This window comes from Acinonyx jubatus, chromosome A2, assembly GCF_027475565.1.
Source record: "Acinonyx jubatus isolate Ajub_Pintada_27869175 chromosome A2, VMU_Ajub_asm_v1.0, whole genome shotgun sequence".
Taxonomy (NCBI): Eukaryota; Metazoa; Chordata; class Mammalia; order Carnivora; family Felidae; genus Acinonyx; species Acinonyx jubatus.
Window position 1 is genome coordinate 16,423,401 of NC_069383.1, and position 27,864 is coordinate 16,451,264.

At 41.0% G+C, this 27,864-nt stretch overlaps 1 protein-coding gene across 7 annotated transcripts in view; it reads left to right on the top strand.

Annotated features, from left to right (window-relative positions):
• The window catches only part of DGKI (diacylglycerol kinase iota), a 435,956-nt gene that overhangs the window by 216,588 nt on the left and 191,504 nt on the right, over positions 1 to 27,864 (top strand). For 4 of the 7 annotated variants that reach the window (XM_053218041.1, XM_027075551.2, XM_027075552.2 and 1 more), the window contains 5 exons: positions 1,410 to 1,526; positions 10,478 to 10,552; positions 11,088 to 11,186; positions 21,766 to 21,848; positions 24,032 to 24,092. In XM_053218041.1, coding sequence (XP_053074016.1) covers positions 1,410 to 1,526; positions 10,478 to 10,552; positions 11,088 to 11,186; positions 21,766 to 21,848; positions 24,032 to 24,092 — 435 coding nt within the window. The remainder of the gene's footprint in view (positions 1 to 1,409; positions 1,527 to 10,477; positions 10,553 to 11,087; positions 11,187 to 21,765; positions 21,849 to 24,031; positions 24,093 to 27,864) is intronic. The other 3 variants (XM_053218037.1, XM_053218038.1, XM_053218039.1) reach the window with 3 other exon arrangements.

The window sequence follows — 27,864 nt, forward strand, 5'->3', positions numbered from 1 at the left end:
ATGTCAAGTAAGTGCCCTCTGTAGGCACTTCCGGCAGCAGGAAAAAACAAACAAACTGGATTTGAGAGCTGGGCTTTTGGGTTTAGGCTCTGACTCCACCTTGTAAAAGTTGTGCACTTTTGGCTCTCTGTCTAGATTGGAGACGACACAAGTACAAATTAGGAGTTGAAACAGGCTGTCTTGGAGATCCTGGCCATTTTAGAAATGCAATGAAAATGGGCATTTACGGGTTTATCTGAATTGCTGAAAGAAAATCAGTTTTTAAAGAAGGTATTCAAATAATATTTCTCTAGTGCATCATAGTTTGGAGATCACAAATAACTGATGGTAGGGGAAATTAATAACTTATTTTGTGTTTATACTTAATTAGTAATTTTCTACTGGACCACATCAGACCTTGACGATAGGCAGAAATGAAGGCAGATTCTCTCTATGACAGGATTGGGGTGGCCATATTTGCCAGTTTTCCAGAGACCGACCTAATTTATGTCTTTTGTTGCAACGTAATTATTATTAGTGCTCCCTTCCATTCTTAAAATTGTTCCAGTTATGATGACAAATTATGGTTCCATTAAGTATAATGCGGTAGAAACTGATGTTAAGGTTTTTAAAAAATCCCTGATTAAAACTTTAAGGCCCATAATTATTGTAGCATGTGGATTTTGTTTATTAGGAAAATATTATTACCACACATCACTATCACTTTACACACAAAAGAGGATTGAAAATGTGATTGGCCTATGGTCACTTAGTCTGTTGGTACAGAGTTTAACCACTAATCCTGAAGTATTGCTACCATCATCAGTCTACATTTACTTCCTTCCTATCAAAAACAGGCAGCATTTTAGATTTGCCAAGTGTAATAGGTTCGTTGTATTTTTCGGCAGCCCCAAACAAACCCAGCAGAGGCAATCTCTTTGTTTCCCCTTGAGTTAAGAACTCTCTAGAAGAGACCTCTTGCTTCTTTCCTGGGTGTCCTAAACTGGAGGGACTACCCCGGGTGGATTTACATCTATGATTAGCAAAAAGAGAGGAACTGCTCTTCTGCTTGCCTTCATTTCCTCCTCAACATTGTTTCCCGTCTAGTCTGTGACCAGCACAAGTCAAGTGCAGCAAAATTATATGCAGGGCTAGGATTAATAGAAGCATTCGAGACCTCGTTATGTAAATATCCTATTAAAAGCTTATAAAGTTTTAGCTGGCCTTGACCTACAAGATTGATTTCTTTATCTGTTTGTAAAGTGGAACGAATTCAAAATCTGCTCACTTCCAGGGCTGTTTGGGTAGTGATAAGGAGCGTGTGTCCTCGGTGTCTGTGCCTGTGGGCGAGTGTGCACGTGCACATGTACTTACTCCTTGTGCCCATGTATGATTCCTGGATTTGTTTACTGGCCTCTTTTTCTCCTCAGTTTCACAATAAGGTGACCTGCTTCATGCTGCATCACATTGAAGAACCCTGCTCCCTGGGGGCTCATGCTGCTGTCATTGTCCCGCCCACCTGGATCATTAAGGTGAAGAAACCTCAGGTAACTTCTGGGACCCTGGTGCTGCTGGGCCTGTGCAGAGAAGAAGGAACTGCTGCTTCTTGCTTTTCTTGCCCTGACTTTTTTTGGGGGTTCCTAAAATCTCTGCTCACTCATCCCCACAGCCCCATGCTCAGCTTCCCGGGTACATTCCATTAGCCCATCACTTTACTGCAGTTGGGCTCTCTCATGGAACCAGCCTCCCTTTCCCAAAGAAATCAAAGTTCCACAGCAGGAGTGTTTCCTTCCCATTCATGTGCTAATGATATTCTCTTTGGGTGTTCTCCTGAATTCATTAAATACAAGTGGTGGGTGCAGCTAATTTCTTACACAACTCTCTTCTCTTCCAGCCTGGGCATCCCCAGGGAGTGAATGTGAGGGCAAACTGTGCAGGCTTCCGTGTTTGGTTGAGATTACCACCACTTCCAACCTGACCGGCAGACTGTGGGTCATGACCTTCCTAAATACACAAGGCCTGCTCAGAGAGCAACACTCTTTTCTTAAGGCAAAGTAGAATTTATCCTCTTAATACCTAATCTCATTCTGTATTCAATTCTTGTTGTACATTCTGTCCTAGAGTGTCTCTGCAATATTCTGGGAAACCTTAGTGGTTTCTCAACAAGGTCGTAATCTTTGACAGCAAAATCCCTACCTTTGTACTAGACATCTTAGACCATGAGCTCCAAGGTATGGGTTGGCAGACTTTTAATGTGATGGGGGGAAAGGTGGTACCTCCCCTGGGGATGCAGCTACTTTAGGATGTCCTACTGAGTGTAATATCTTTATAACCTGTGGCAGTCCTACTTTATATGGTCTGCAGAATCATCATGCGTTTTATTCTCATTGGCTCAGTTTTATTTTAAAAACTGGTGGATCATGGACACTTTTGCTTTGTGTGTTTTTATTTAAGTTCAGCTTCTGCTGATGAGTAACACTTAGTAATAATCTTTCCATGTTACAATCCGTGAAAGCCCTTGGGAAATCTTTTCCAGAGGCAAGTGCAGGATCTGTACATTAAAAAATGGGAGCCTTAGCTTTCTCATCTTACATTTTAGAGCCAACTGCTAAGAGCTGTTAAAGGAGGTGCCCAAGGTGATAGCAAGTATAGTACTGTGTTTGAAATTCAAGTGTACCGATGTTCAATTTAGTGTTAACTTAAAAAATCTAACCTTTTTACTTCTTTACTACCCTTTGGTTCCCCAACCCCTGAAATTCAGTAGTGTCTCCAAGAACTTTATATTAAATTTTCCGTTCCACCAATATGTTTTCACCGAAAACCTTGATGGTTTCGGGAAAGCTATTAGGCATTGTGATGTAATATGTGGTGATCCTTGCTCTGAAGAACTATGTAGTTCTCTTAAGGAAAGATCAGGGCGAGAGCCTCATGAAGGAGGTGGGTTTTATTCTACCTCTTTAAAGATGGGTGGGATTTAGATCGATGGAGAAGAGAGGAAAGAGCAGGCAGGAGAATGATACCAGCAAGGGTGCTGTATCCAAAATTATACTCGTGAGGCTGTGAGACTAGTTTGCACTACATCGGGGTGGTGTATTTCTGTAGTGTTGCTTTCAAAGGAACAGAATATGAGATTGTTCACTCTTGGCTCTAAGACTCATCAGTGAGTTCTGGAGCTATCCTTTTAAGCCATCTATTAAAAAGTTGTCCATGAGCCTTTCATCTGTTTGATCCGTTAAGGATGATTACCTAACTTACTATTATTTTATTAGAGGTTACCAAGAGGTGGTTTTTCTAATTTGTACTTTTTTATTTTTCTGCTGGTAATAAGGGAACTAAAAAATAAAGCTAATACATGACAAATGCTTGAGTATTTACCTTTATTTGTAAATTTTCAGAATAATTGCTTGGTACCTTAGCAACTTTATTAGTTGGCTAACGATGGTGGTGGTGGTGGTGGTTTGCGGAGAGTATCTTTATGAATTGTTATCTTACCTCATGTTATTTATATATATATATATATATATATATAAAACATATGATGTTTCAGTCCATTGGCATCATTTTTTTTATATTCATATTGTTTTATCTTTTACCAGTTAGAACCCCTTCTAGATGGCTTTTATCTCCATTTTTCATAAGCCATGATGTTTTTGATACCTTCCTTTGTTTCATGAATCACACCATGTTCCAGGATCATCTTAAGCATTTCCTGTTCATACCTGCAAGCAGCCATTTCTCTAAGGAATCTTGGTTACTTTTAATGGAGGATGGTAGATACGGTTCACAGTCTGTTTTCATCAGACATGTTTTTATTGTCCTTTTATGATTCAGAACAGTGTAATAATGAGAACAAGGATAGCTAACACTTATGAATGCTTTTATATGTATCAGGAACTATTTCAAGTACTTTACTTTCAGTATCTCGTTTCACCATCATAGAACCCTGTGAGGCAGGTATCCTAATCCCATGTTGTAGCTGAGAAGTGAGGAATTGAAGGCAAATAAATTATCCAGGGCCATAAAGTTATTAACTAGTTTGAGGTAATATTTGAACCCAGGAATTCTGAGACTGGAAACCAAGCTCATTTGCTGCCTCACAGTCTTACTATAACAATCCTTGCTGAGTCACCTATCTTTAAAGATTTTGGTATCCCTCGTCCTATGGACCTCAAAAAAGAAGTAATCAATTAACTAAATTCTCTTTGAAATCCGGTGTATGATGAGCTTGGGGGGCAATACAGTAGTGCTTAAGAGCTCTAGCTTATGAGTCAGATCGCCTAGATTCACATGCTTGCTCTGCTATTTAATAACTTACACAATCTCAAAGAATTAAAACTCCTCAACTTTTCATCTTCAAAATGTAAATAATGCTAGTACCGAATTCATAGGGTTTTCATGAGGTCTAATGAGCTAAAAAGTAAAAAAAAAAAATAAAGCACGTAGAACAGCACCTAGCTCACTGTAAGTCTCAGTAAATGTTAACTCTTGTTATTTTCCTTGTTGAGTATAGGATATCAAATAAAGTTCTACATCAACAGAGGTGAACCTTGAACAGTCACACGGGGGTCAGGACAGAAGTTATTGTTCCCTGACCCGTCCGTATTACAATGAGAGGAAATGGCAGAAGGATTCTCATGGGGAGAGAGGCAGCGTAGGGGCCACAGCCTGTTGTCTGGTACCCTGTTGTCTGTGCTCTCGAGTGGCCCTTGAAATGCCACTGTAACTGTTGTATTATATACTGTAGTGGGATTGTGTGTTCACTAGCATGACTCTTACTTATCCCATGGGAGAGAGTCAAGAGCTATTCATTTACTGAACTGGAGAACTGAAGCAGACCGGGTGAGCATCTGCAACAAGAAAGCGAAAGGAGGAAGAGAATCCTACGAAACAGGGAGAGAACACAGAGCTTCATTATTAAAAACAGAAAGAAAAAGAGGGCAGTCATCAATGTGAAATTCTGAAGACGCTAAAAAATCACGGATTGAGAAAAGTCTTTGTGTTTGGGACTAGATCACTGATGACCATGAAACTGTAGTTTGAGGAATGCGGGTGGCAAGCTGTTAGCGATGGTGTGGAAGCAGGCAGTTTAAAGAATTCATTGGGGACTTTGAGAAAATTTAAAAAAGAGTTTGGAAATTAGATGGAGGACAGCAGACACAATGTTTTTCCTACTTGTAGAATTCATGGATATTTTTTCCTGTATATTTCTATATTGGAAGATACTGCTTAGAAACAAGAAGATACTCTGAACTGAACGAAGTAGATATTTAAGTACATTCACGGATGCCACTATGTGCAGTGGGAGGCCCAGAGATGAATCAGATATTCACCTGATGTCCACAAAGAGTGGACATAGAAGAGTGAACTAAATCATTAGGCAGAGAATTTGTGGATTCTGGAAGAGGAATTCAGCCACGTGTAAATCCTTAATGAAAAGAGTGGTCTCACATAACGGGAAGGTTTGCCTTTGTCCTCGGTGTGCGTCTTTTAGGAGGGATCTGCACAGAGTGGTGGCCAGAAGAGATCCCACAGGTTGGTGGAACTAGCCATGGTCTGTGAGAGGCCACACGGGGAGTGGAAGTGTGACCTGAGATGTAGGAACGAGGCAGAAACATGAAGCAGACTTGAGCAGTTTGGGTTCTGGGGATCATTGTAGGTTAAACAGAACATGTTGTTTGTGCTTGGTTTTGAAGGACGTGAGGGACCTCACTGGGAAGAGGGATGAGGAAGGACAGTACAGGTTTATAGAACATACTGAGAACAACAGTTAAGGTGGATCCCCAAATAAAGCCAGCTTTATTTGTGATGTTTATGTCTAAACAAATGACTGTAGAGAGGAAGAAACCAACTTTGAGTGTATAAAGGTCAGGAAAAGCAGGCTGCAAAGAGGTGGATTTAAACCATGTATTTTCCTGATCTGTTAAAAGATGGCTGCTTCTGAGTAGATCGTCACTCTGTGACCAGCTGTGTAGAGCCTTGATGGTAAGGGGAGTGAAGGCTGGTCTGGATGGTTTGCTGGGTTTCATCACCAAATTATTTGGAGGGACCTAGAAAATAAAAGATGATAGATTTTAGATGACAGTAAAGAATTAAAAGAAAACCAAACTTTAAGAACCAAGCACAAATCTGTTCATGCATTTAATGAAGTCAACGTTATAGTTCATGTTACAGATGTCAGGGCTTTTCCTCTCGACAGGAAGTGTTAGAGGATAATATTTTGATCAGATAAACAAATTAAAGATGTTGAACTACTAGTGCAAGCACTTGGAGCTGATGGAGAAAGACCTGGGTTACATGAATTTTTGGTGGGGTCAAGTTATAGGAGACCAGAGGTATGTGTTTTTAATAAATGGCATTATTCCGTATATAATACTTTAAAACTGGCCTTTCCTCATTAAGAAAGATCTTGAGCAAAAGTCTATATTAATACATCTAGATTTAACTTCTTTTTAAACTGCTGTACGTATTTCATACCGTGAATATATTACAGTTTATTTAACCAACTCCCCACTGATGGATATTTGTACTGTTTCTAGTGGCCTACTTACAAAAAATGCTGCAGTCAACTCCTTCCTAGCCTATATGGGCTTTCTTCGTGTTTCTTCATGTCCCTGTTCCTTATTGGATAATGCTGAAATGCTGGAGACTGAGACCCAGGATATGTAACAGCTATGACCAACTGTATCTATCAGAATTTCTCAGGCCATTTGCTTTGGTCAGTTCTAAAGGTTAGCCAACACTTGCTGTAATTTAACCAAACATGTCTGAGAAATGGCTGAGACCCTGTCCTTATCTTTTGGAATTAGTTTTCTTTATTTCTCTGCTTGCCTGTCCTCAGGACAACTCCTGTCCCAGTGTTACCGCTAGAACAGGGCAGAGTTAAGAGCGCTCTCTAATAGACCCAAGTCCATGCCTCTCCTGTAATCCATCAGAGTTTTGTCTGGTGTACAATGAGAGAAGGCTTCATTTGGGATGATGAAGTGTGACATGTCTTCTGTTTAGATCTCTTGTTACAACCAGTCCTTTGTGATCTCATAACCTGGGAAAATCCCTGAAGAGTAATAACAGGTAGTTAAGTTTTATTCACAGTTGAGTGATTTACCCACAGGCATTTTTCAACAGCCCAAGAAGGAGTCCTAACTATGATAGAGACTTTGTTGGTAGGATTATTTCTGTAGCGAAATAATACTGCCTCAATACCTGGTTATTTTAAAAAAAGCCTTTATTCTTAGGACTTGAACAAAAGAGTGGGCACATAACATAGAGTGGTAGATGCAGTTACAATCTGAAGAATGCAAAAATCCACATGAGGGTACAGCATTTCACTGTTTGGATGGTATTGAACTTGCTAAATGAAGCCTTTGTATCACTGAGTTAGCTGCCCTTGATGCCAGGGATGCTTTGTTTTTGAACGCAGTACATGCATCGCTGGTTTCTTGAATAACAGCACCAACAATTCGAAAATATAACTTCTTGGCATAATTTTTATGTTCTTGAAAAGCCTGCTATTTTAACTCTCACAACAAGACTGACCCAGGCAGGATGAGCAATGTCTTAGATTAGCAAGACGAGGTGACTTATCTTGTCATGGCTGAAACACAACCCAGATCTGCTTTCACATCCATCTGTTATGATGATACTTTCTAAAAGAAGTTCTCTGTTGGGACCGAGATACATATATACACATGAACAGAAGGAAGCCTCAAGAATTTCAAGGTGTGCTGTGAAATTCCATACTGCTTATCTTTTGCTATTTGACTATTCCATAGGGCTGTAAGCTTAACTCAGAGCTCACATAGAAGCATCCAGGTACTGTAAGTCAATCACTGTGCTTCATCTTGGCTCCCTTTTTGTTCTGTGAGATGAAGAGGACCTCACATGCATTTGGCTCCATGAGGCCCAGAAGCATTTGTATTTGCTGCATCTGTGTTAAAAAGGCCATTGTGTATGTCTGTTCCCTATTAGAGTGGAGTTCCTTGCCTGCTCTGTTTTCAGACATCAAGTCTTCTTTTGATGTGTTTTGCTAACTCTGTTTCCCAAACATGCTTGATCAGCAGAATCACCTGGAGAACTGTGATTTCTGTGATGAGGCAAGTTTGGGAGACAATCTTAGCCTGATCCATTGGACTTCTCTCTTAGAGTTTAGTTACTGACTCGTGCCAGGAACCAAGGCCTGTAGTGTGTTCCTGAAAGCACTTGGCTCCCTACCTTGCTCTGGGCAATAAATGAACTAAAACAACAAAGAAGCTAGGAGGCAAGCATTCACTTCCGGGGGATCCTTTCCAATATCAGGAAAGACTCAGTAAGTGCTGGGAATTACCATACTGATTCATTTCAACAATGATTCGAGGTGCCAAGCATTTGGGCTCAGTGCTGGGGATATACAGCTGTGAATGAGGCCACATTGATGGAGCTGCTTATCATGGGCCGACACCAAGCTAACTGCTTCACATACCTTTTTTCCTTTAAACTTCACAACTGTCCCATGAGGTAGGTATTATCACCTTCATTTTAAAAATTAAGAGACTGTCATTTCAAAAGCTTGACTTCCTTGGCCAAGGTCCTAGATCTCGTAACCGGAAGACCCAGAACTAACATCCAGCAGGTCAGATTCCACAGCTCATGCTCCTCATCCCATTGGTATTGTGCTTTAGTGCAGTATGTATGTCTCCTCACTTTTCCCTTTGACTTCAGAGGTTCTCTGCTCTGGCTACGCACTAGAGTTGCCTGGGGAGCTTTTGAAAAGTATGTTTGCCTGGGCTTCACCCCAAACAAAAGAGTATTTGGAGGTCCATGTGTCAGCATTTTTAAAAGAACCCTGGATGAGGCCAACGTGTGTGATTGGTTGAGAACCTCGCAGTATCATGAATTGCCATCCTAACAGTCTCTCGGATTCTTCTTGGGACACTTGGCCAATTAAGTGTTTAAAATTACCAGATGGTTTTTTCCAGATGGTTTTTCTTCCCTTTTTAAACAAAGTAGTTAAAATATGGGAAAGACTTTAATAATGCGAAAGTTTTTCCAAAGTGGAATGTGATAGTAGACCCATTTAAAGAGGAATTCAGAAACTTGGAGATCTTTTTGCAGGAGAAGTATAGTCTACAGTGAGTGGTGAGAAATGACCTTTGGTCTAAAGCACCCATGAACTTCTGGATCTCTCTCCTCTGGTGAGACTCAGAGCCTGAAAACTCTTTTAATCTGATGGGGGAAGAAAACTTTGGGACAAATGGCGCTTCAAGAAAATTTCCTTCATCCTCAACGAGCTCCAGCTACAGAGCAGCGTGTTTTTGTTTTTGTTTTTTTTTTATGGTCCATATGAAAGTAAAATAAAAGTTAAATAGCTTCATTCTTGCTAATTCAAATGTGTTAATATGTGTACTCTAGAGTAAGGTTTATTTTGAATGCTCTAAGAAAAGAAATACCCCGCAAAGTAAGAGTAGGTCTCTAAGTTTCTTGAAGCTGTTTGAGAATCTTTAACTGCTCAAGCAATGCATGTGTGTATGCTCATATGAACTTTTAAGTTAAGAATTCTGTGTTTCAGGCTTTCAACATTTGTTAAACATCTATGATGTGATAGTAACATCTTGCCTTTGTGAAGATGGCAATCTAATTAATTACTGACTCTCCACTAATTAAACCAGTGAGTTGTGACTGTCCCCTAAGAGAGGTTCTTCGCAAAGCGTCTGTATCATATATTAAGAGTTAGTTGAAGTAATCAGAAAGTTGTGGTCCGTATAATTCCAAGAAAGAGAAAAACAGGGAAAGTAAATTTGGGGGTCACTGTATTTCAACAAGTTGGAGGCACTTCTATGAGAAGGACAAATCAAGGCTACCAGGGGAGGGAAGACATTTTAAACCAATAGGTCTTTAGAGAAAGAGAGCACTGATGTCACTCTAGTAATAGAAGTAACTTACGGTGAGTCTTATCTCTGCATTTTAAAACTTAGCCATCAGTGCTGATAGGATAGTTGAATCATAATGTTCCCTTAGGGTTGAATCACTGTATGACTATTACTAGAAAGGTCATTGCCAAAAAAGGTAAACAGGAAAAAAAAAAAGAAAATAGAAAAACATGAAAAATGGCCTCCTTTTTTACATTTCCACATAGGTGATCTCCATACCAGGAGATGAACTTGAACTTGGTTGGGCGGGAGACGGACCTGGTTGGGCGGGAGACTGGAGCCCCTCAGAGAATTTGGGATTCTTCCATTTTTACTGGGAGGGTTGGCAGGTATAACATGTGTTGTTATGTGAGTCCATGAGAGCCTCCAGGGTTCTAACTCCCTGCCTCTCCGTGTGGTGGGGAGTCAGTCGCTCACTCTGAAGCACTCGACTGGTTTCTGTCTGTGGCTTACCCATGAACAGTGGCTTGGAAGTGTCAAAGCATGAGAAGCATGCGTGGAACAGCATGTGCTGCCCTCACCTCCTACATGGTTCTGCATGGGAAGCTCCTGGGCTGTCTGCCTCTGGGCTCAGGTGTTTCCTTCTTTCCCTACAGAACTCACTGAAGGCTTCAAATCGGAAGAAGAAGAGAACAAGCTTTAAAAGAAAAGCCAGTAAAAGAGGAACCGAAGTAAGTGTTTCAGGACTATGTCCTGGTGAACTGCATCCTCCTTACTGTAGCCACCCCTGTCTGATGTGATCTGGCCCAAGCTTATTTTTCTGATAAGTTTTCTACCCTTCTTCCCTCCTTCTCTACCCTGTGACCACATTGGAATCCTCTCTGTTTCTTTAAGATGTCTCCCTCTCTTTAACCTCCTGCTGCTTCAGAATCAGAGCGTTTGCACTTGTCCATGGAAGTGTCATCCCAAAGATGATGAAGATAAAGATGAAGAGCTAACATTTCTAGAATGCTCAGAGTGTACAGAGTCAAATCAGAAGCATGCTTACTTCCCAAGGGAAAATTATAGCTTGAGATCCTTTTTCTAAGCTTTATATGGACTGTCTTTTTTAGAGTAAGCCGTGTAAAACAAGATGTAGCTTTTTTATTTTGGAGGAGCAAGGGTTAGGGCCAGTGGGGGTTCTGGTAATTACTCCTTTCCATTGCTTCCAGGCCACTTGTCTGAGTCATGGATGGATGTCTCAATAGTGTCGCTTTCTTCCTTCAGCAGGAAAACAAAGGTCGACCTTTTGTGATAAAACCTATCTCTTCTCCTCTCATGAAGCCCTTGCTTGTGTTTGTGAACCCCAAGAGCGGAGGCAACCAGGTGAGTCGTTTTCATGAGTTTAACTTGAAAATAGTTCTCTTGAAAATAGTTCTCCATAATTTCTGCTTCTGTTTCCTTTAGGTGTGCATTAGATTTTGTATTTGGGATTTTTCTTGTTTCTTGAGATAGGCCTGGATTGCAGTGTATTTTCCTCTCCGGACTGCTTTTCCTGCATCCCAAAGTGTTTAAATGTCCGTCAACTGATGAATGGATAAAGAAATTGTGGTTTATATACACAATGGAATACTACATGGCAATGAGAAAGAATGAAATATGGCCTTTTGTAGCAACATGGATGGAACTGGAGAGTGTTATGCTAAGTGAAATAAGTCATACAGAGAAGGACAGATTCCAGATGTTTTCACTCCTATGTGGATCCTGAGAAACTTAACAGAAGACCATGAGGGAGGGGAAGGGGGGAAATAAAGTTAGAGAGGGAGGGAGCCAAACCATAAGAGACTCTTAAAAACTGAGAATAAACTGAGGGTTGATGGGGAGTGGGAGGGAGAGGAGGGTGGGTGAGGGGGATTGAGGAGGGCACCTGTTGGGATGAGCATTGGGTGTTATATGGAAACCCATTTGACAATAAACTTCATATTAAAAAACAAAAGAAAATAGTTCTCAACACCAATTTGAAACAGCACCACCTAGGACAAGCAGTGGAAGACAACCAGTTTCTCAGGGACATGGTGACTGTTGCTGCAGTAGGGGACAGCCATCCATGTTTCCGGGTTAGGCAAAACCTAGAGGTTCTATGATTTATCCCTCAGCTTCCACCATACCAGAGATGCACCAGAAGCCTAAGTGCTCACATCTCCCTTACAGATTTTTAAAAAAGGTCATCCCCAAATCTCTTAGTTAATATGTTTCAGAATTTCTTAACTCTTATAGTTAGGAAACTCTTAATGAACTTCTCTTTATTGCTTCTCGTTGTAGGTTAGACCTGACCACTTTTGTCCCTCTCCTCAGAGGAGAGTGAGAACAGTGAATCACTCATCATTCCCAATGATCATTAACAACAAATGCCACCAATACTGTCAAAAATATCACCTTCTAAAGGTTTCATTTGGTCTCTGCCCAAATCTTGTAGCATAATTAATAACAACCTCATTCGAGGATAAATAAGTAGCCTAAGAACACTTATGTGTAATGACATACCTGAAGTTACACAGATCTTTAGAGGACAGAATTTGTTCTGGAATCTAGACTTTTGTCTCCTCATATACTTCTCTTCCTCCTCTGAGGCTTCTTATCAAGACTCTTCACTGGCTTTGATTTTTTTTCTATTTTCATGTGAGATTGGATGGTAAAATATTTTCTCTGTCCACTAAGTGCACATTTTACATTTTGAGGTGAGAACCCTTGAGGTTTCACACTTAAAAAGTAAAGATTTGAAACTGTTTGGTTACCCCACATAAGGAGGGGAATCATATAATTAGGGTTGACCCAACAGTCCAGAATGATGTTCTTACTACTAGGGATATTGGGCATTTTCCAGAATGGATTAATTATAATAAAGCTTCTCTTATGAGAGCTTGTGATATAAAGACAATATTTTTTCTCCCTTTCTTTCTTTCCTTTAAAATTCTTGATAACTTGTTCTGTTAAAAATCTTTGAACATCGTGGACAACAGGGCAATGGGTTATAAGCAGATACCTAATTTCAACATCCTGCTTTTTTAAGTTGGTGAGTGATGATCTTCATACGGTAATGATCCTAAGACTGGATCTAATCACTGGAGGAGATTTTCAGGAGTGAGGTTCATTTTGCCCTGAACTGTAGTCACTCCCTAGGTCCAGTCTCCCCATAGCCTCATGAGGGTTGGGGGTTTGTTTGGGGACCATAGAACAGAGCAAAGCTAATGTAATGGACTCTGTGATTTGGGCCACTTGAATACCACATGCTAATTTCCAATGTATTTTTCCATGAGATTCATTCTAGAAGATGTACTCCTTAAACCATAAGTCTTTTTCCTAGGGCATTTAGAAACTTGCAGGTGATCCTGCCTTTCAGGAGCAGACAGTTCAGTAAAGATAGAGCCCATTCCTGTTGGAATCTCTGTATAAACTGGTAATGCCACGGAGTTCAGAGATGATCTGATGTTGCTACCTATTTCACTAAATAGAAAACAGCTCAAGAAAGCTTAAGTAAATTTTCTAAGGACATCTTGTTAATGACACCAAAAGGGCAAATGGGAAAAATAATTCAAGCAACATTAACAATATCATGAGTTCTCAATTGAGTGGATCAAACTGAGAGTGCTCTGGAATTTCAGAGGCAAACGGTGACTTGGGAGTGGTAAGGAAATGGTGCCATTGAAGTAGCTGAATTAAAGATGGACTACTGGGGCACCTGGGTGGCGCAGTCGGTTAAGCGTCCGACTTCAGCCAGGTCACGATCTCGCGGTCCGGGAGTTCGAGCCCCGCGTCAGGCTCTGGGCTGATGGCTCAGAGCCTGGAGCCTGTTTCCGATTCTGTGTCTCCCTCTCTCTCTGCCCCTCCCCCGTTCATGCTCTGTCTCTCTCTGTCCCAAAAATAAATAAACGTTGAAAAAAAAAATTTTAAAGATGGACTACTTAGTTATGCAGGGAGAGAAAGCTGGAGTAATGCCCCTTGCCTTCTCTCTTGGTGGCAAATTCCTGTTCATCCTTTAAGGGTTGGTGGCACTTTTCTGAACCATTTCTCAAAATTAATCACCCTGTCCACCGTGCTCCCTTAACCCTCAGAACAAACTTGTATTTTGTGAATTGAAACATAAGTGTTCTGTTAAGATACAGGCTCTCTACTGCCCAGGGCTGTACCTTCCAACCTCTGGTTTCTAGTATGTGGCATATAGAAGTGAACAAATAATTGTATAACAAGCAACCAGCGTTCTACAGAAGATTATCAGGACATTGGCTTTGTTACTGATGAGTATTCAGGAAGGGGAAGAATTATTTTGGAAAAAAAGTTATGACGTGTTTGAGGAGCTACAACGGACAGCGACATATTCAAATAAAAAATGCCCAGTTTAATTAGAGACAAAAGACTGAAGTGATTTGCTCTCATTTTGTGCTTTTTGGCTTATGAGGTTACTTCTAGACAATCTAGGATTCTCAGAAGTATGGCTAACCAAATCAGAATGAATGTTGAATAACTTGACATTTCTACATACTTTCTCCATGAAGTAGAATTCCGTACTAAGCCTAATCACTGTAAAGAGCATTGTTTCTAAGTGCAGTGTGACATGTTGAGAAAGCGTTAAAGAAATCCAAATCCCTACGGGCAATGGGAATCATTCAAACTGATCTCCGTCTTCAGTCTTAGGAAGGCACAGCTGAATCCTCAGTTGTAGTGAGTAGGGAAGGGCCACGGTGGGAGATGACCCACCTCCCCCGTTAGGGCTAGCCTCTTCCTATGCTGTGGCTGTCCTGTGCCTTCACATCGCAGATGAGGGTAGATCCAGCCATGTAGTGGGGAGTCAGCAGGTGAATAGTGAAGCAGTTTCTCACTTCTCGGCTCCCTTGAATCTTGTTTCCTCCATCATTTTGCCCTCCCCCACCCACCACCTTAGTTGAGACTAAAGGGTCAAAAGAGAACTGAGGGTGGCAGTGAAAACAGGGCATGTGGACCCCAGGCAGGTGGCCCTAAGATTCTGCTTTTCTAAGAGGCTCTCAGGTGGGTGTTACTGCTACTCAGAGACCACACTCTGATTAGCCAGGGTTACTGCAATCAATGGAGAAATAGTTCATTGTTGTTGTTAAATCCTGTTTTGTTTTGTTTTGTTTTGTTTTTTGCCTTTTAATAACTGATTTATTTTGCTTATCATTTTGTAGATATAAAGCACTCCCTCTCGGAAGCTTAGGCTTCAAACCTTTAAATTTGCTTGGGCAGCAAAATTTAGTTTCTCTTAAGTAAATAACTGGACTGTATCGCCATCTTCTGGCAAGAAAGATACCTACAGCTTTTACGATTTCCGTATTTTTTGTGTGTACAGAAATTCGCCCAACACTTTGCAGGAATATATTGAGATGAACACATTTGATACTGCTTCCGTGCCCTTTTGAAACAATAATTTGTTTTAAACAGATATTTTATAATAATTGTTTTCCCAACACTTAAGGGTAGAGATGATTCTGGGTGTTTTGAAAGTTTTTGAGATCAGCAGCACTATCGTGGGTCGGATCTGAATCGTTCGGGGAAACAGGAACTGGAATCAGGGACCCCAACATTATGTTTGAGTGTCTCCTGTGGAGCAGACGTAATACCTGGGAGATAAAGTTTACCCCTCCTCTGTGTGGAAACTTGAGGACTCAAGCCATAGGCCCTCCCTTATACTCACCTCTGCTGTAACTTTAGAAGTTAGTGTTTGTCTTGGGTGTCCCTGACTCATTAACATCTTTTCTCTGAGTCTTACAGACATTTCTGACCTCTCCTGATGTCATTTCACACAGTGTCTCCTGCAGGCTCCATCTCAGGACTTCATTTCCATTGACTTAGGTTACAAGTTCAGGGTTAAACAGGTATTCTGACCACTAGAGTGATTCCACCTAGTCAATCCTGTGACGGTCAAGGGCATCCGGACCCTGGCTTCTCACACTGTTGAGCGTGAAATCCCAGGTTGAGGGGTGGCATGAGTTGAATACCTGATTTGGATTCCCAGGGACCTTATCAGTAGGTGACAAGAGGAAAGGGGTATCCAGTTGGTGGACAGGCTCATGTTGAGCACACACCATCATCTCGGGATAGGCCGCCTCAGTCCAGGGTCATCCCCACCCCCAGGTCAGGCTCAAGTCAACCATGGTGGGAGAAGGAGACAAAAAGTCAATAACCTCAAATGTTTGAGTCCCCAAACTTTCTAAATACTTGGCCAAACAACCTTAATTATTTTCTGTGATGTTCAACCTGGGGATAAATCAAGAACCATGATGTTTAGATAAAATTTAGGCTCCTAATGCTTAGAATAGGCTGGGAGGTGGGCAGAAGGGTAGGCAGTAGATGTCCTTCTTGTCAAGCCAGCCTCAACAGATGGAATTAAAACAACTAAACAGTAAATCTGTGGGAAGTCCCTTTTCTAAGTTACAGTACTGGTGGGAGTGTGGGGGTAGCTGTCTTGGTCTACCCAGGCTGCTATAACTGAATCCCATAGACTAGGTGGCTTAAGTAACAGGAATTCCGTTCTTAAACGTTTCTCGGGGCTGGGAAGTCTATGATTAAGGCATCAGCAGATACTGTGGCTGGTGAGTTCCACTTCCTGGTTGGGAGGGCCATCCTCTCGCTGTGTCCTCTTGCTGTATCTTCACGCGGCAGAAGCAATGAGGGACCTCTTTGGGGTCTCTTTTATCAGGGGACTAATCCCATTCATGAGGGCTATGCTTCCCCAAGGCCCCACCTCCTTTGCTATGGGTAGGGCCCCCCGGATGTCTATGTTCTTAGTTAAGGTGTGAGTGGTTCCCCGAACTAAAACATTTCTGTGACTCTTCTTGCCTGTAAAATAAAGCCCAAGCCCCTTAGCAACTTAATCTACAAACTCACTTGGGCAGTTTCATCTCCCAGCACTCCTGCCTTATGGTGCAGAGACCGAACAGAATGGAGTGTCCCCATGGCATGTCTTGTGTTGTGTATGTCATGTGCCTTCACTGTTCTCTTCCCCGCATACAGAGAAATGGTTAACTTGTCTTCCAAGAAACGGTTCAGATATCATATATAGATGCCTTCATCTAATCCCCAAATTTGGTCTTAAGAGTATCTGCTCTGGCCGCTCCTGCTTCTCAGTAGGCATCTCTCCCGTAGCATTCGCCGTCTTCAGTGGACTGATTTCTTTTGCATCTGTCTCCTTCTGAGCCTCCTGAGCATACACATGTGCACAGAGGAGGAGCCTAATATATTTAAATAAACCAGGTATTCTTTTGGGATTGTTGGAAGCCAGTTTGAAATAACGATGTCTGAATCTCTCTTTTCCGCTAGCTTTTATTGTCCTCAGGACTTTCTGGGCAGCTTTTGCCGTGATCTAGATACTACCTCTGTGACGTAAACCAAGGCATGCTTACTTAGTAAGCTACCAGACTGTTGCAGGCTACAGGACAGTTTTGGTGCTTCTGTTTGAGCTGATTCATTCTGAATGGGCCCTCCATACCACTAAGTCATTATCATATTTTCTTTTATGAATAACACATAGAACTTCCTCTGGAGGGCAAGATCTCTGTTTTGTCCATTTCTCTCTCTTCTCACCTAAGACTGTACCTGGCACCTAGTAGGTGAGTAGATGAAACCTGTTTATTTCCCTCTAGAACAGTCTGCCTATTTTCTGGGAAGTTGTTTTCTCCTGTCCCAGCCTGTTCCCCAATGCCTGGAGCCAGAAAGAACAGACTCATCACTCCATTGGAGATACCCAGTCTCCCAATATCTTAGCAGGCTCTGTAGTCAATGAGGAGGTATGCCTACAACCGTGTGTCTGAGGACCTCCCACAGTGGGTTGCAATTGACGTTCAAGCGATTTTTTTTCATTTAGAGAGATGTATGATACTCTTGCAGAAAGTTGCAGCTTTTTTCAAGAATAAAACAAAAGAAACAAACCAAAACCCCTGAGTAACCAGTATCTGAGGCTTACAAGGGCCCAAGCCTAAAAGTTGTAGCCCCTGAACCCTCTACCTCCTTTCCCGCTCACTAATTGTATGACATTAATGTGACGTCATAGAGGACTCTGTGTTCACTGTTCGCACACGTTGTGTCTTTCTTTCCTCCTAGATTTTGATGAACTTTAGGGCAGTTTTGTGTTTATCTTTGTAGTCCTGGGGTTTAACTTAGTGGCTTGCTCTTTCCATGCTATAGCAGGAGTGAAAGCTAGGAGGAAAGGCAGGTGTATGGGGAGAGTGGGGGGAAGGGCCGGAAGAACAAACTGGCAGAATAGGCTACCAAAAAAGAAACAAACGTTGCAGCTTTTGCATTTGTCATGTTGGGTCTCACGACTGGGAGCCTGTTTGGGACTCCTTAGTGAATGGCAGTTGTGGCAATGAATGGTAGGTTTAATCCTGTCAGTGAGAGAGAAATTACCCCTTTCCTGGTGAATTAGCGTTTGTCAAACCATTCAGTTCTATTGAATAAATTACCTAAGCCCGAAAGTAGCTCATCCCAGAGGTAACTGCTGAGTGAACAGAAGGGACTTAGATGTGTTAGACCTTTTCTGTCTCCGCCCGCCACGACTGATTTAAAACAATGCAGCCCTTTTCAGACCCTTACCGTTTTCGCCAAGGAATGTATTTTAGAAAGACTACTTTTAAAAGAAGTAATTGTATCACACCTGAATGTAAACTCTGAAAGGATCGCTGTGTACGGTTATGCACATCATCGCTACCCAGCACCAGAGCACGGTCTTGTGATAGGCTGTGCTATCTGTGGCGCCTCCTACAGGTGTTCAGTGCAAAACTCGCCAGCCTCGATTCCCCTTCCTCAAAAGGATAAATGTAGATACGTAGGTGTCCCCATGAACAGACTGACAATGAGCAAAAACAAGACTGTGTGGTCACTCAAACCTTTCAGAGAAGTCTAGCCGAAGACAAACCACATCTCAGTGCCTTTTGTTTTATTTGTGGAGGGTGTTAATTACCTGGTATTGTATGCATAATAGAAGCGACATTAGCCAGAAGTGGAAAAGAGTAATTAACATTAACCGGTACTATCGCTCTAGGAATTTAAAACTGAAAAATTAATTTTCTAGCAAGTCAGTGGAAATTTTTTATAAATTGGTCATTAAAATGACTCTGGTGCTACCTATTAAACATAAAAGATTGCTCAAGATAATCCCCAGCTGACGTGCTAGCAAGGCCCAGCATGGGAAGAGAGAGAACAATCCAGTGTTTAGTTAGTATTTTGTATCTCAATCAGTTTCTGAATTTTATGGGAAGCAAAATGTGTCCTTTGGTGAAAGTGAAGGATCAGTTGTGACAGTTAAGGATAGAATGTGATTCCTAAATTTATAGCAAGCACATGATAAAGCAGAACTTTTAAATTACAGGTTTGGATGAAATGTGGAACAAAAGACCTGCATTGGCCTCTGTAACAACTGGCATAACAATGTGATAATTATAAGCTATACTTTAGCCCTCACAGCCTCAAGTGCAATTTAATGAATAGATTAACAAGGAGCAACAAAGAAAGGGACTAACCTTTATGAAGGCTATTTTGTGCCACATACTGTGTTAGATCCATAACTATTACTGATTCATTTAATTCTCATTATCCCCCAGGAAAGGAGCTGTTGCCCTTCTATTTAATATGCTGGATTTCTGCAGGATTTTAAATGCTTACGCTCACCTAATGAGAACATCCAAGTTATTACAGATGCAAATACCATACTATTTCTGCTAAACTAGAATGACTCTCAAATACAGCATAGTAGGTGTACAAACTTGGGAATATTTTAAGGAAGAGCAATCTTGATATCTAATAAAGGAACTGTAATTATAGGCAAGAAGCACTGCCCAAATGATGACATGTTATTTGCTCTGGCTGGTAATGACCTAAAATGAGGCACCCTACTAGGTTTTCAAGCTCTTTTGATGCTGCTTAATAAAAAACTTTCATTTTTTTCTTTGCTCAATGCACTATTAAGAAATGATCTCCTTAGGGGCACCTGGGTCGCTCAGTAAGTTGAGTATCAGACTCTGGATTTCAGCTCAGGTCATGATTCCAGGATCCTGGGATAGAGCCCCCATCTGGCTCCACACTGAGCATGGAGCCTGCTTGGGATTCTCTCTCTCTCTCTCTCTCTCTCTCTCTCTCTCTCTCTCTCTCTCTCTCTCTCTCCCCCTTCCTTCCTTCCTCTCTCCCTCCCTCCTACCCTCCCCCTCCCTCTGCCCCTCTCCTGTGTGCTCTCTCTCTCTTAAAAAAAAAGGTCTCTGGAACTGCCTTATCTTTTCCATGGTGATCTGTTCTATAAATGTCAATTATAAACTATTTAAATCAGTCAAAAATGTTCATGTGAGAACTGTGTTGGACTTAGGGACACAGAAATGGGAACACATCAAAGTAAGATATAACTAAGGAAGTTAAATATATATATCTATCTCCTAAATAATAGGAGCCTCTGTTCTTTTGCTTCAGTTTAGAAAAATCATTTCAATAAAATCATACTTTGCACACACCGACTATATTCACATTATGCAAAGATAAAAGTAAGCTGTGCAATGAAGTAAAAATTAATGTTAAATTACATGGACTGACAAATAATTTCCGTACATGGATTTTTATGTTGAGTGATGGTAACACCAGTAGATACCATTCATTACACACTTAATCGATGTGCCCCTCAAATGTTACTGCATTTAATCCTTGCGACAAGTCTGTGAACTAGGCATTCTTGTCTCCACATTAAAGAGAAGGAAGCTGGGGTGCCCCGGCGGCTCAGTCGGCTAAGCGTCCAGTTCTTGATTTCGGCTCGGGTCATGATCTCATGGGTGTGAGACACAGCCAAAGGTCAGGGTCCACGCCGAGAGGGCCGAGCCTGCTGGGGATTCTCTCTCTCCCTCTCTCTCTCTGTCCCTCTCCTGTGCATATGTGCGCTCTCTCTCACTCTCAAAATAAAAAACTTAAAAAAAAAACCTCATAAAAAGAAGGCAGCTAAGCTTAATGAAATTGAGGAACTTGGCCAGAGTAACACAGGTTGGATAAAAACCTCACTTGGACATTCAACCTACATATTGATGGCCAAAGCCCCTGATTTTTTTTTTTTAATATTTATTTATTTTTAAGAGAGACAGAGACAGAATGCAAGTTGGTTGGGGCAGAGAGAGAGGGAGGCACAGAATCTGAAGCAGGCTCCACGCTCCGAGCTGTCAGCACAGAGCCTGATGCGGGGCTCGAACTCACAAGCTGTGAGACCATGACCTGAGCCAAAGTCGGCACGCAACCGACTGAGCCACCCAGGCGCCCCTAAAGCCCCTGATTTTATTACTTTTTTTTTTTTAATTTTTTTTTTTTAACGTTTATGTATTTTTGAGACAGAGACAGAGCATGAACGGGGGGAGGGTCAGAGAGAGAGGGAGACACAGAATCGGAAGCAGGCTCCAGGCTCTGGGCCATCATCAGCCCAGAGCCTGACACGGGGCTCGAACTCACGGACCGTGAGATCGTGACCTGAGCTGACGTCGGACGCCCAACCGACTGAGCCACCCAGGCGCCCCGAGCCCCTGATTTTAACTACTACTTTATACTGTTTATAATTAGGTGGTATTTTAGATAAGAGGACTTATTTTTATTTTTTTTAATTTACTAAAAATATTCTTTTTAATGTTTATTTATTTTTGAGAGGGAGAGAGACAGACAGAGCATGAGTGGAGGAGGGCAGAAAGAGAGGGAGACACAGAATCCAACGCAGGCTCCAGGCCCTGAGCTGTTAGCACAGAGCCCGATGCGGAGATCGAACTCACAAACTGTGAGATCATGACTTGAGCCAAAGTCGGACTCTTAACCAACTGAGCCACCTAGGTGCCCCCATTTTTATTTATTTATTTACTTATTTTTAAATCTTTATTTTTTAAATGATCAGCTCATATTTGGAAGTTTCTGCCTATTGTCTTTCTTTTTCTTTTTTTTCTTACAGGGAACCAAAGTCCTGCAGATGTTCATGTGGTACCTGAATCCACGACAGGTCTTTGATCTATCTCAGGAAGGGCCAAAAGATGCGTAAGTCTGGAAATAATCCCCCATGATCCATACTGCTTTGGGCAAGCGAGAAGGACTTCTGCTGTGGAGTCAAGCTTCATTATTAGATTGCCTTGTGAAATATTTTCTGACCATCCCTCATTTATTTTCTAACCTGTATTCCCCTCCCTTAAAACTTCATCTGACGTTTCTCCTCCTACTCTTCATTGTGCTAATTCCCTTCAAAACCAGCTACTTTGTTGTCAACTTAGGGCATACTTCTAGTGTATTTGCTGCTTATGTACATGCATCTGGAGATTATTTACACATCCGCATTGAGAAAAGATTTGTCCTTTTTCTATGTATGCACCTACAACTTTAGCGATGTACGTTAGTAAGAATGTAAGTATATCTTTGGAGGGTGGCCATATTTGTTTATGAGTATGTTTGTGTATGTAAATCACAGGTTGTGTATGTGCATCAGTGTCTATTTGAGACAGATTACTTGATTATGCCTATTGATTCTACACCAGAGTGGGAAGACATTGTAATTCCCGCTCAATCCCTTTTCCAAACTTCTCAGAAATTTCATTCTATTTTTGTTAGAAACATCAAAAATAAAGTTTAGCCATAGGTAACAGGTATCCTGTATCTTCCCTTTGGTGATGGTGATGGGGTACATGATGGGAAAGAGCAGGGCTGTTTCTGCTACTGTCTGATTCCCTTTTCAAAACCCATGTATTGGGGTTCCTGGGTGGCTTAGTCAGTTAAGCGTCCCGACTTCAGCTCAGGTCGTGATCTCACGGTTCATGAGTTCAAGGCCCATGATGGGCTCTGTGCTGACAGCTCAGAGCCTGGAGCCTGCTTCAGATTCTGTCTCCCTCTCTGCCCCTCCCCCACATGTGTGTGTGTGTGTGTGTGTGTGTGTGTGTGTGTGCGCGCGCTCTCTCTCTCTCTCTCTCTCAAATAAACATTAAAAAAAAAATGAAAAAAAACCCCCATGTATTAAGATAGTTTGGATGTCATCTGGGAAACATTAGAACTTAAGGGATACTAATTATTTTTGAATAAGTAGCAATATCAGAGGCAAAGAAACATCAACTCAGATAATTTCTAGAGAAATAATATTCCTGTGTAAAATGGAAAAGTTGTATATTTGAAGCATTCAGGAGAATATTACATATAAAAATTAATTTCTCCTGTCATTCTTTTAATCTGTGAACTTCTTTGCCACTAGAGTTCGCTATAAAACTTCTGTATTTTTTTCTGTATTTGGATGGACTCAGGCATATCTGTTACCTTGGCGTCTGCCCCGTCAGAAGGGCAAAATCGTAAAATCTTACCACTTTGGTTACACTTTAGGTAGAGACTTCATAGATCATCATGAAGAATGTGACCAGATAGGAGATATTTTCAGAAAAAACAAAACAAAACAAAACAAAGATTTACAAGGTGATGTCTTCTAGAACAGAGGGTTTAATCGCTTTGCTTAAGCAAATGTTTTAGCCGGGGGGTGGGGCGGGGGTCTAATTGTATTTTCTCAAGAGCCAACATGAAAAATTATCTAACTTTAAGCAGACAAATTTTAAATAAAGAGAAGTCAGTAAGTCTTCCCTCTTTGGCCTGAGGAGTATAAATTTGGTTCTCTCTCTGAAGAGAGAGAGCTGAGATTGTAGGTGTGGTCGTGTTAGTAGTAGGTATCCTCCCAGCACCCTGTCTCTCTGAAAAGGTTTATTGGGATTAAGCGTAGAAAGTAGAAGGTTTCAAGAAGGTTTCCACTTTTTGTTTCCAAAAAAAAAAAAAAATCCAGGAAAAGCTTATAAAGTATGAGGAGGAGACATACAATCAGCATTGACTATTGATTCTTGATGATTTCCTTTGAGAAAGGAGGGAAGGGTATGATGGGAAAAGAAAAGGAAGTCGAAACTAACTAGGGAAACGACGTGAGTTGATGCATTAATAGCAATTATGGGAAATGAAACCCTGGGACATCCTGAAATCCCGTTCCAATGTCAGCCATTTAAAAATTGACTTTTGCTGCCAACCTCTGATGCAGTTGTTGGGGTCTCTTCCCTCGTGATGACTTGGTAACGAGTTTTGACGACATTACATTGATTATACATTTTCTCCAGTGGATATCCCAGAGCCCTCTTGTGCCCTGGGTTTTCTCTCTGCGATGGCCAGTGATGTGCTCATGTTTAATGTGTCTTCTATCTCCTCTACAGGCTTGAGTTATATAGGAAGGTACCAAATCTACGAATTCTGGCCTGTGGCGGGGATGGAACGGTAGGTCCTTGAAATAGAATCCAGTTGTCTCCTTTATTTCTTCCATCTTTCTTTTGTTTTCCCTATGACAGTTCTCCAAATTTATTCCCACCTCACCTCTTTCCAGTCCCCTAAAACATAGGTCTCTGTCATGTGAAGCATAGCCCATAAAGGGTTATAAGAGACTTGATTATTGTTCTCATGGATTCATACTTGGTCTTACTAAATTATGTTTTACTCCCTCAGCTTGACTATATCCTTTCCTATTCCACAAGGTAAGGATGTGGTCGTATTATTAGAATGACGGTTATAGATGACTAAATTCTTTAAAAAAAAAACCCTAATTTAATTTGTTCTTAATTGGTCACTATTAAGGAGAAGTATATGGACAAAATTATTGTCTTCATTCTTTTACAAGTGGAAATAGAACTTAAAATGCTGACATTGGTTTGCCTTAAAGATCATTGATTGGTATCCTTTGTATTCATTTTTGAAGAAAAGATGGAATTGGGCTGAAGTTTAATATTGTCACATTTTCCTCTCTTTGCCTCATCTGTCTCTCCATTTGCCCTCTACTTACGTTGGTATATTTAGCAAAGGCAAAGAATTGAGAACCATGACATTTAGATGCTGCTGTCCAGTGTCTTTTTCTTCTGTATTTGGAGTCTGCTCTCCCAGGATCTAGGATTTTATTATGAACTCTCTTTGACTTTTCTCTAATCTCCCTAATTAGAATGTTTTATTCTCAAAGGTAGCAACAAAATCTTCTCTTTCTCATAGCAAGTGGGCACTTAATGTAGCATTGGATACATATTGTGCACCAGTAAATGCAACTGGGGAAAAAAATAGAACAGTGTTTCCACCGGTCCCTTAAGTTACTCCATGGAGAAGAAAACATTTTGCATTTGGGAAAACAGTGTTTACTGTTTGTTAAGATTCACAATACACATTATTAGCTTATAAAATTCAATGTAAAGTCTTATAGCTGAGAAGCCAAACCTATTTCACTTTGTTTAACCCAGCATTGTCCAAAATTATTTGACCAGGGAATTTTTTTCTGCCACAATACCAATTAAATTTCAAGCATTTGTTGTGTTCTAGGGAAATACACTTAGGGATGGGCTGCTGTGAAAATTTCCCAACCTTTTTTAGTAGAATTATATCCAAACAAATCCTCTGAGGAGATAACATATGTGTGTATACATGTATGCGTATATATATCACATCATATATATGATAATACACATTAATTGATGTGTCTGATATAATATACATTAGATACATATGTAGTGTGTATTTAGATACATATATACATTTATTTAATTTATTACATATCACTTACACACGCATCATGTTCTTCTTAGCTCAGTGTGTCTTTTATAGATACAATAAATATATATTATGTTTAACGTACGTGCACACACATTCCTAGCTCAGCTGTCCCCAGATAGTTATCTTAATTAAACTATAAACTTATTGTGACCCTTTACTGTAGTGCTCTTCCTTGGTTTAGAATCTCCTTGTCTTCCCATATGACTTCAGTATTTGCGCCCATTTGCTCCCTCTCTAAATCTCAGTGACAGCAGCAGACCAGTTGCTATCCTGAATTCATAGTTCTTATCCTTTCTTAACCTGCGTGTCCATGAGCTCAAATCCACATCCCCTTCCTATTCCATCTCTACATCTTGAGCTTCACCATTGATTGAGCACCACACCTTCCAAACTTCTCCCATCATCACCGAGCCTCGTGGCAGCTTGCTCTCACTTCTCCTAATTCTTGTCCCTTTGCTCTGCTCAGCGGGTTTGTGTAGGAAGGACATTCTAGGTTGGATGGTTTGAGGCATTCCCTGCAACTAGAGAAGTATTTGGAAACCTGGGGTTTTCAAGCCTAAAGGACAAGGACAAGAGAGCCAAGTCCGGACATTTGTGAAACAACTGCAGTTAGGGAGTCCGGGCCAAAGTTCAAAAGGAAAATGGAAAAAATAGACATAGAAAAGACCACCCGTAGTTTATTCTGTCAAGAAAAAAACCAAATAAAAAAAAAAAACACAAAGGAGTTTCAAAGAAGGAGGCAGTGGTTATATCCTGGAGGAGAGACTGCAGAATTATCATTGATTTTGGAGACTAGGGTGTAACTAGTGGTTTTCAAGAAGCTTATCTGGGACAAAACCAGAATGATGAGCAAATGAGACTTGGGAGATTGCTAATGGATCCTGAAGACCAGGCCCGATTACAGTGTTGAATATCTGTGAATACGCCCTTGTGCCATTAATAACACCTTTTGACATGAAGACTGTCTGGTTCTCCTACTTAGCCTGTCTTTGCTAGCGTCCTTTCTTTAAATACGCCATAATTAATAGGTACTTCACAAGGCTAGATACTACTTTTATGTTCCAGGTAGGTTTTCCTCCTAGGGACCACATCTATGTTCCTGACTTCGTTTTTCACATCCTTCCACATCACTCACAAATGCACTAGATGTTTACCCTCGGTCCCTTGCAACAGGCACGCCCCAAGGAAAGTAGTAGAGTTACCTTAGAGCTGGTAAATTACTTTAATGCCCAAAGGGAAAGTAGCCGATTTACCTTAGAATTGGTGCACGCTTTTGTGTTAATTATTTTCTCAGTAGTAACCTCTGTACTTTAATCACTCAGGATCAAAACTTTGTGTATCTTGTACCTGACGCATGACCCAAGTTTTAGTTTGCTTTACTTGGCCAAAATGGATGTTTTGTGAAAGATGCATGGAATTTGAAATATTTTTTCTAGGTCAGTGATTGATACTTTTAATTTTATTAGTTTAGAATATGAAACTTTAAATTTTGAGTGGGGGCAGAGTTTATATATAAAGACAAGGCCTCCTGATGGATTTATGAAGAAAGATTGCTGGCTTTAGGCAAGTGAAGAATGGTTCCTGAGAGTGTCAGGTATACATTTGACTTAAGGCACTCAGCCTTTACTCAGTGAGCATATCTATCACCATAAGCCATCAGAATTCTGTCAGTGCAGTGACAAGGTTCCAGGGAGAATCAGGAATGGAATTTCTTTTGACTGATTAGGAGGGGGATGTATTAACCCTTAACTCCATCAGTTTGTGCACAAAATTTGTTTAACGTACAGATGTCTTGCATTAATTTGGAAACAATTTCCTTTTTTTATTAAAAAAAATTTTTTTTAACGTGTATTTAGTTTTGAGAGACAGAGCACGAACAGGGGAGGGGCAGAGAGGGAGACACAGAATCTGAAGCAGGCTCCAGGCTCTGAGCTGTCAGCACAGAGCCCAATGCAGGGCTCAAACTCATGAACCCCGAGATCATGACCTGAGCCAAAGTCGGACACTCAACCAGCTGAGCCACCCAGGCACCCCAGTTTGGAAACAAGTTCTTAGGCTTCAGTACTCGTTTCGTGTTGCTCTACCTCCTTGCACTTTTAAATAGCCCATCTTCCTGCATTCCACTTGAAGGCAGAAGACCCTGTTGGGTGCTTGTATTTCCGTCACTTTCAGCAGGTTCCTTACCCTCCTTTGAGACCTTCTAAATCTGCAAGGGGATACATTTGCATCCCTAAAGGTCTTCATAGCTGTAGCATTACAATAGTATAGACTATGGCTGTTCAAGAGAACTACAATACAAGCCACATTTTTAAGTTTTCTAGAAGGTACTTAAAGTCAGAAGCAGGTGAAATTGATTTTATACTACATTTTATTTAAGCTAGTATCTCCAAAATATTATCACTTCAACATGCAGTCGTAGAAGAATCACTCGAGATTATTTTATATTCTATTTGCGCTGTCT